This window comes from Cervus elaphus, chromosome 28 (assembly GCF_910594005.1).
Source record: "Cervus elaphus chromosome 28, mCerEla1.1, whole genome shotgun sequence".
In the NCBI taxonomy this organism is placed as follows: Eukaryota; Metazoa; Chordata; class Mammalia; order Artiodactyla; family Cervidae; genus Cervus; species Cervus elaphus.
Genome location: NC_057842.1, coordinates 32591000 through 32600156, shown reverse-complemented (window position 1 = coordinate 32600156; position 9157 = coordinate 32591000). Strand labels below are relative to the sequence as shown.

General features: G+C 34.1%; 1 protein-coding gene across 6 annotated transcripts in view; it reads right to left on the bottom strand.

Moving 5' to 3' along the window:
- Positions 1 to 1820: 1820 nt before the first annotated feature.
- The window catches only part of TBC1D32 (TBC1 domain family member 32), a 179601-nt gene continuing 172264 nt past the window's right edge, over positions 1821 to 9157 (bottom strand). For all 6 annotated transcript variants that reach the window (XM_043889936.1, XM_043889937.1, XM_043889938.1 and 3 more), the window contains one exon: positions 1821 to 2103. In XM_043889936.1, the coding sequence (XP_043745871.1) occupies positions 1984 to 2103 (120 nt within the window). In that variant the 3' untranslated portion in view covers positions 1821 to 1983. The remainder of the gene's footprint in view (positions 2104 to 9157) is intronic.

Genomic DNA, 9157 nt, shown 5'->3' with positions numbered 1-9157 from the left:
TATAAGGTCCTCCTTCACAAATAAGTCCTAGGAACTTACTTTAATTAAAAATAAAATTGAGAGGCAAGACAGGGTTATATTTATTTCTACTCTAAAGGGTAATTTTAAAGTAAAAAAGGTACAAAAATAATTCACAATGGTAGTCACAAATAATACTGTTATTTTATATGTTATTTCACCAACCTGCTGAGTCATTGTTCATAAGATATTTATCAAATAAAAACAAAAGCCTTCTGGCTCTAACTGAAGTCGCTTTTGCAAAATGTAATTACAATCTAGATCTTAAGTTCCCGATCAAAATCACCCATGCATATTATAAAATTAAGTTATAGCTCCTTCTCCATTTGTATTTCCAATTACCATGTTAGAGCTTTTAAAAAGAGATGAAGCTGCAAGTTTCTCAAGACCAGTAACAGTATCTCAGGAACAGAATGGGAAGAAACATAAACATAATCATGTATTACAGGTTCTGGGGAACAGCTTTTCAAAATTAAGTTTAAAAGTAGACAAAACTTGGTGTTTTGAGTAACCTGGGGCTTTCTTACTTAATTCATTTCAGCCAGAGCTAAAGTGAGCAATATGTCAAATTAACTTGCTCAATTTTCTTTTCTCAACTTTTTCAATGCCCTTTAGGAACATCATTACTGAGAAGCTATTGTTGGCATTTACTGCACAAAACCTGATTCTGGAAGGTTGATACTGCAATAGCCTAAATATCACAAAACTGGGGAAAATTGTATGGTACCAGTTATTTCACTATACTAAAAGGAAAAATAGTCTGGAGATGTTATTTTTGGTTGAAAAGAAAAAAGGCTTTAGAATGGTTTTATTGGTTGATTTACATTTAAATATAAGCCATGAATACAAAATGACCTTTACTAATAATTTTAAAAACCTGTTGAAATTGCCAACTGAAAAATTAATATTTTTGTGTCTTATCTTTCACATATTAGATATGATGGTTATAAGAAAAGAGACCCTAGCATATTGTATTAATCTCAATGGAGCAGAGTCTTCTATTTAAATAAAACAAAACACCGTGTTGGTCATTTAAAATAATTTACAAATCTATTCTCTTTAATGTTTTTAAGATCAGTACAAATCAAATCAAATCTATCACTAAAGAAACTGTGTAAAAAATGAGCATTAAATGCATACCAGTATGAAATAATCTATCTTTTAAATGAACCATGTTGAGACTACATTTTACATGAAAATTATAAATTGATATAGGTGTCAAAAGCAATTCCTAGAAAAACAATTATTTCTGATGAAAATAATTTTCCTACCACTTGCCATGATAAATATGATTTGTTCCTCTATATGTAAAATAAGCAGTTATGGTTTTGCCTATTTTCTTTTATACATACAGACATAAAAATGAAGAAAGCAATTGTCTTGTCTCCATGGACTCTCTTTGGATGGTCAGCTATTTACAGAAATGCTGCTATTTCCAAGCTCATTGAAAAAGATATATTAATCATCCTGGGAAGACGGAAATGTAGGTTAAGGTTAACTCTTAAAAATAAAGAACTATAAGTGAGCTGGATTTGATTATAAAACAACCTTGTGTTAGTTGCTCAGTCATGTCCAACTCTTTGCAATCTGAAGGACTGTAGCCTGCCAGGCTCCTCTGCCATGGAATTCTCCACGCAAGAGTACTGGAATGGGTTGCCATTCCCATCTCCAGGGGATCTTCCCAACCCAGGGACCAAACCTAGGTCTTCTGCATTGCAGGCAGATTTTTCACTGTTTGAGCCACCAGGGAAAGCCAAAACAACCTTACACGACAACAAACTTAAAAAATGAATTCACTTCAGTTGAGCTGATACCTACTTGAATATATTATTATATTCAAAAACTCTCAGTACTGATATATAATATTGTATATTCACAAAGCATATGTTGTTCTGGACACAGAAAATAATCAAACCCTTGTTTCCTTTAAAAATAAACATAAAAATAAATTGTGGGTTCCATGATCTATGTGCTTTGCACTCTAATGTTCCGCATGTCTCTCAGCAACACTGGTCGGTAGTTCTGTTCCAAAATTTCCATGTATTCAAAGTAATCACTCACTCGAAATCCATGCAGTGCTTCTTCCTGTCAAAGATATAAAAAGACATCCATTTGCTTGGGTAAAGACACACAGTTCTAAGTTAATGGGTTTTAAACAGTTGATATATCATTTTTTTCAGCTATAGATGGGGGTTTTATGTTGCTAGTAAATGCTTTTTATTTAGTAAGCTATATATATGTGTGTGTGTATATATACATATATGTGTGTGCATATATATATGATAGCAAAAAATCATGTCCCTGTGATAACTAGGTTGTCTGTTATCAAAACCGAAAACTTCTTTATAGCTAACAACAACAAAAAACAAACTCTTAGATAATGAAACCTTCCTAATGTTTTAGATATAATAGTTCTAATTATAGAATGATTGCTTACATCTGTAATTAGTAAAGACTTTAAAGCTTATCAAAGGACTCTTACAATATTGCAAGGAATATCTATTCTACAGCTATGTTCATAAAATCTCCAGCAGTCTGCAATTCATAATCTTGCTACTATGCATATCTATACTAATTTGGAATTTAATGGCTAGTGTCCCAAATGTGGCACTCAAGAATGAAAAATAACAAAGCATCCATTTAGAATCTTATACACTTTTAGGAAATTTTAGGATTATTTATTTTAGTATCTCCAAATACTAGCTGTGGAATGCCAACCTTTCAAAGTAACAACAACAAAATTCTGTGAAAGAAACTTGATCCTTGATTCAATGTAACATGTTAGAAATTTTGGATGTTATAAGAAATTTTGACAATTCATGCCTTTCTGGATATAACAGCTTAAAGGCAAAAACTACTAACAGTAAATAAAAACAATTCAAAAGAATAAAAGATAATATATTATCATATACCAAATACTGTGTTTAGAGACAAATCAGTTTGTAGATGAGAGACATAAATGTAGGGTACTTAGGAAAACATTACAAATTCTCAGTAAGAATGGATGTTTTTAGGGATTTCCCTGGTGATCCAGTTATTAAGACTCCACGCTTCCAATCCAAGGGGTAAGGGTTTGATCCCTGCTTGGGGAACTATGATCCCAAAAGCCGTATGGTACAGCCAAGAAAAGAATGCATGTTTTTACAGGCCTCGGATGTTACCAGTGATGACTAGATTAGTAATAGTTCACAGATCACTTGGGAGAAGAGTATACTACTTGCCACATGTCACCAAAAATCTGGGTAATCTGAGAGAAAAGTTAACTGGTACCTTAAAAACAGAAGTATTCTTAGTGATCTACAAAACTGATATCATAACTAAGAAATTAAATGATGTTAAGTTAGAGGCATAAGATTATGCCTTTAAGACTAAGAGTTAATACCTTCGAACATAAAAATTTGAGCTACTCTTAATTTTAAAATACTTGTGACATTATCCATTTCTTCATTCATTAACCTCATTCATTCCCTTAGTGTATGTAAGGTTCTTGGTTATACAGTGAAGACCCAAAGATGAACGAAACAGGTCTCTGTTCCAAAATATTAACAGCTAAGGTATATATCATATCTCTAGTTTTATGTATAAGCAACTGAATCAAAAGGAAGATGTTCATTTTAAAAAGAGCAGAAATACTACATCTTTGTAACTTTCTCTATCAAATATATTTCACTTTTTTCTTTGGCGTAAAAGTAGGACTGAAGTAAGACTAATCTTGCTATTCAAGAATGCACTTTAACTGCTGTAGTCATGGAACTATTTAATGTGTGATTTGACATTAATCACCCCTTCACTAAAACTATACCTAAGTTGGAAAAGAATTATAAGATGGATGAAGCTGGAGCCCATTATACAGAGTGAAGTAAGCCAGAAAGATAAAGAACATTACAGCATACTAACACATATATATGGAATTTAGAAAGGTGATAACGATAACCCTATATGCAAAACAGAAAAAGAGACACAGAAATACAGAACAGACTTTTGAACTTTGTGGGAGAATGTGAGGGTGGGATATTTCAAAAGAACAGCATGTATACTATCTATGGTGAAACAGATCACCAGCCCAGGTGGGATGCATGAGACAAGTGCTCGGGCCTGGTGCACTGGGAAGACCCAGAGGAATCGGGTGGAGAGGGAGGTGGGAGGGGGGATCGGGATTGGGAATACATGTAAATCCATGGCTGATTCATATCAATGTATGACAAAACCCACTGGAAAAAAAAAAAAAAAAAAAGAATTATAGTAATGTGTTATTCTAATCAGAAGAAAAAAAAAAACTTAATGCCAGAAAAATTGTCTTTGAACATATTCATGATTTTTAAAAGAATGCTTATTGTTCATTATATGTGAATTACAATAGGAAATGACTGCATTTGAAAAACAGCACTAATAATTCTTCCTGGGCAAAAGTAAGCAAAACCTACTTTAACATCTTTTAATTATTGCTCCACTTTAGTTTAAAAATAAAACCTACCTATGGAGAACCATAGCTATTACTTTGTTTAAAAATACCTTTTCCTTAAAACATGTTTTTTGAACTTTGGCTCCCATTTTAGACATTAATATTAAAATAAAGAGAAAATACTCTGAGAACTATACTGAAGAGACACCCATAAAAATGGCAAATAAGTTATTAAGGCCTTATTTCATAAGAGAAATATAAAATATTCATTTTAAAATGTTTTTAAATTATATAGATTTAAAATTCACAGGCAATTTTAACTCTGAATAAAATTTCAGAACCTCTGAATTCTACTTTGTCTTCAAAGTGGAATATTTTCCATTTTATCCTAAATATTCTCTAATTGCCTTTTAGTGAATTACTTTTCTTTGTAATTATGACCATTTAGACTGCCAGCTAATCATTTAAGTTTATAAAGGGGCCATTTCCTCAGACTACTGTTTTATTATCATTTTATAGACCAACATACATTGGATTGTGGATAAAAATAAGAATTCCCTTATTCTTTAGATAGGCAGACATATATAATTATATAAGGTAACGTTATCACATTTTATACAGACAGTACTCTATTCAAGTTTTTTCTTTTTAATAAATTACTTCTGGAACAGTTTATATCTTGGTTGGGGAGTTCATTTTGAGCATATTGCATTCTCTTTTTCTATGCAGTGGATTTCCAACCAAAGTGCCTTAAATGATTTGCTCTTTTCATTAATGTTGAGTTTCAAACGTTGAACCATGAAAAAAGTACTAAAAATTACCATCCTAAACCAGAGTGTTGTGTGTGTATTCAATATTCTACAATATGGCATATACACAGCTTCCCGCTCTCCTTTGTACACAGAATCTAGTTTCAAGTATGTATCCACTGGTTTCCTTTTACTAGTGAGAGCATTTAATTAGAAAGTCCACTGAATTTAGGGTTTTTTTTTTTTTTAAAGTAAACAGACTAGTCAGTGATATACTAGAAAGAGCATAGGATTTGGATTCAGACCAAAATGGGTTCAAACTCACCTGTGTTAGTTACTAGACAAATGAACCTGGGAAAGTTTACAGATTCTCTAAGCCTCAATTTTTCATGTGTAAATATAGACAATAACAGCATAAACTGTGTTTTCTAAACTCTTTACCGGGAACTAGAAAGCCCTATGTGATCTGATTCCTGCCTTATCCCTGACCACTCTTAGCCTCTCCCCTTGTTTTGGCCACAGTGGTCATCCTGACACTTTATAAGTGGGCCAGGCCCATTCTTACCTCTGAGCCTTTACACTTGCCTTTCTTCTGATTGAGAAGGATTTTGCACAGAAGTCTTTGCATTGCTTTTCTTTTTCCCTTGCTTCATGTAGTCTCAGGATACCCACTCACAGCAGCCTTCACTAGACTCTTTATCTAAACAGCACTTAGGAATCTGACTCTCTGACTCCCTTACCATGTTTGATTTCTTCATATTTAAGATCTATCAATACCTGAGATATTATATATTCAGTCACATATTGTTATCTACTAGTAGAACTAGATGGGGAAAAAATGGCAACAGCGGCAGATTTTATTTTCTTGGTCTCCAAAATCACTGCAGACAGTGACTGCAGCCATGATTAAAAGATGCTTGCTCCTAGGAAGAAAAGCTATTACAAACTTGGACAGCATATTAAAAAGCAGAGACATCACTTTGCCAACAAAGGTCCATATAGCCAAAGGTTTAGTTTTTCCAGTAGTCCTGTATGGATGTGACAGTTGGACCATAAAGAAGGCTGACTGTCAAAGAACTGATGCTTCTGAACTGTGGTGCTGGAGAAGACTCTTGAGAGTTCCTTGGACAGCAAGGGGATCAAACCAGTCAATCCTAAAGGAAATCAACCTTGAATATTCATTGGAAGGACTGATGCTGAAGCTGAAGCTCCACTACTCTGAACACCTGATGTGAAGAGCTGACTCACTGGAAAAGACCCCGATGTTGGGAAAGATTGAAGGCAGGAAGGGAAGGGAATGACAGAGGATGAGAAGGTTGGATGACATCACCGACTCAATGGACGTGAGTTTGAGCAAACTTTGGGAGAGTGGAGAGGGAAGCCTGATGTGCTGCAGCCTGTGTGGTCACAAAGACTCAGAGATGACTTTGTGACTGAACAACAGCAATTAGTAAAACATTAAAGTCAATGTGGTAGGCCATGGCCTATCTTATAACTACAACGATGCTTGGAACACAGATGCTGGACAACGGTCAATGAGTGAATGAGCAGTCCTTTTGCTCAGTGCCTGTCATTCAATAAGCATTCACGGTGTCAACGGTGGTCATAATAGTTTTGTTAAGCTACATTCTCGGAAATGATTGAGCTAGATTTTCTTGATTGCACTGCAAATTTATAATGTTAAGTATGGATGGGCTCACTAAAAGGAGGATGAACAGAGATGGGGGAAACAAGTAACTATTAACTTTTTTTTTAAAGCACTTGCAATGTACCAGATAATGTTGTAGAAGTATTTCACAGATAGCATCTCATTTCATTCCTCCACAACTCTAAGTAATAGGTATTATTTCATACTCAATTAACATATGAGAAAAATTAGGCATACGGAGGTAAGCAACATGCCCAAACTTACACAGAGTGGCAGAGTTTAACTTGAGGTGGGCTCAAATGATGTAAGGTGAAGGCAAAAAACATAACCGAAAACCACCGTTGAATAACACACTGAACATGTTGCATCTGTTCCTTCAGATGGTGAATTCTTTTTAATACTATAAACACTTCTGCCTTTTAAGAGCTTACTATACAATTAGTTTTTTTTTCTTCCTTCAGTCTGATCTCTATTTCTTGTGCCAACATGTTCGAGTAACCACAGCTGCAAGCAGAAACAACAAAAAAACCCACTTGACAATTTACTGATGGGATGAAATTAATCTGATTTTTACATAATTATAAATTGATTTCTCCCTAATATGCAGGATTTACTTGAAGCATTTTAATTAAGTATTTTGAGTCTTTGCAGCCTAATTTTCACTGGAAGGCAATCTTTTCCCAGCCTGGCATTTCAGTGATGTTTTTCCCCGGGTTGAATTCGTAAACTAAAACTAAGATCACTGCCAGCCTATTAGCATGCAGAAAGCAATGAAATACAGTTAGTCTGCTAAAACAGTGGGTCTTCTTAAATACCATCAAAGTGAGTCTACCTAAACTTGCTTTTGTGTGTGTCTGTGTGTGTGCGGGGGGTGGCGGTGCATGTGAGAGAGAGTAAAAGAGATAGAGATTCATTAAAAAACAAACCAACCCAACTTTAGATTTTCAAGTCTGAGATATTGAGAAAATTAATTTTGTCAGATGATGTTTTTGTTTCTGAAAGCTTGATGCCTACAGATTTTCTGAACTATCATCTGTCACAGAAAAATGTTAGGTCCAAGGGCTAAGATTTTCAGCACACCTTCAGAAGTTGTCTTCTAGCTCAGCAGTAATTTACCCAATGCCACAGTGTGGGAATAATGCACTTAGTTGCTCTATTATCCAACCCACATTTTTGTTGTGTCTAAAAAGATACTGCAAAATACCTTGCTGATAAACTTACACCCATGGCATTCATCTAATCTTTCAGTGGTTTAATCAAATGAGGAAATATAAACAAGTTATTCTGCTTGTTTTTTTTTTAATTAGATGAAACTTAGTTAAGAAATTCCAAGTCATCTTTTTTAATATACTGATCATGAAGAATTATTCAGGGGGTTACCATAAATACAAACACTGAGTCTAGACTCTATTACTTAATTTCAAATCTTGAGCCTAAACCAAAGCGAATACAGAAGAAGTTGGTATTTTCTCTATACTATATGCTTCAGAGAGATTTTTATTCCTAAAGCAATGCTTCTATCATATCTTTTTCTGTCAATACATGAAATTAAACAGGGAAAAGAATTTCGTATTTTCAATCTTCTGCAATTATCTCATTTTCTCAAGTTTCTCAGGATAACTGATAATACTGTAATTGAAAACATGTTTGTGGTTTTTCAATATTTTGGAAACTATTTCAATTGTGTCTAATTATTTGAACTCATTTAGCACAGTTGATGTTTGTTCTATCTATTTTATATAATGATTAATATCCTTTTTATTTTTTTATTTTTCATCTTCACACTAATTTATTCTTAAAAGAACCATAACAGGACTGAAAATTCTGTGCTTTCCCATTGTGTTCTATTAAAAAAAATTTTTTTTCCATTTATTTTTATTAGTTGGAGGCTAATCACTTTACAATATTGTAGTGGTTTTTGCCATACATTGACATGAATCAGCCATGGATTTACATGTGTTCCCCATCCCGATACCCCCTCCTGCCTCCCTCTCCATCCCATCCCTCTGGGTCTTCTCAATGCACCAGCCCTGAGCACTTGTCTCATGCATCCAACCTGGGCTGGTGATCTGTTTGACCCTTGATAGTATACTTGTTTCAATGCTCTTCTCTCAGAACATCCCACCCTTGCCTTCTCCCATAGAGTCTAAAGGTCTGTTCTGTACATCTGTGTCTCTTTTTCTGTTTTGCATATAGGGTTATCGTTACCATCTTTCTAAATTCCATATATATGTGTTAGTATGCTGTAATGTTCTTTATCTTTCTGGCTTACTTCACTCTGTATAATGGGCTCCAGTTTCATCCATCTCATTAGAATTGATTCAAATGAATTCTTCTTAA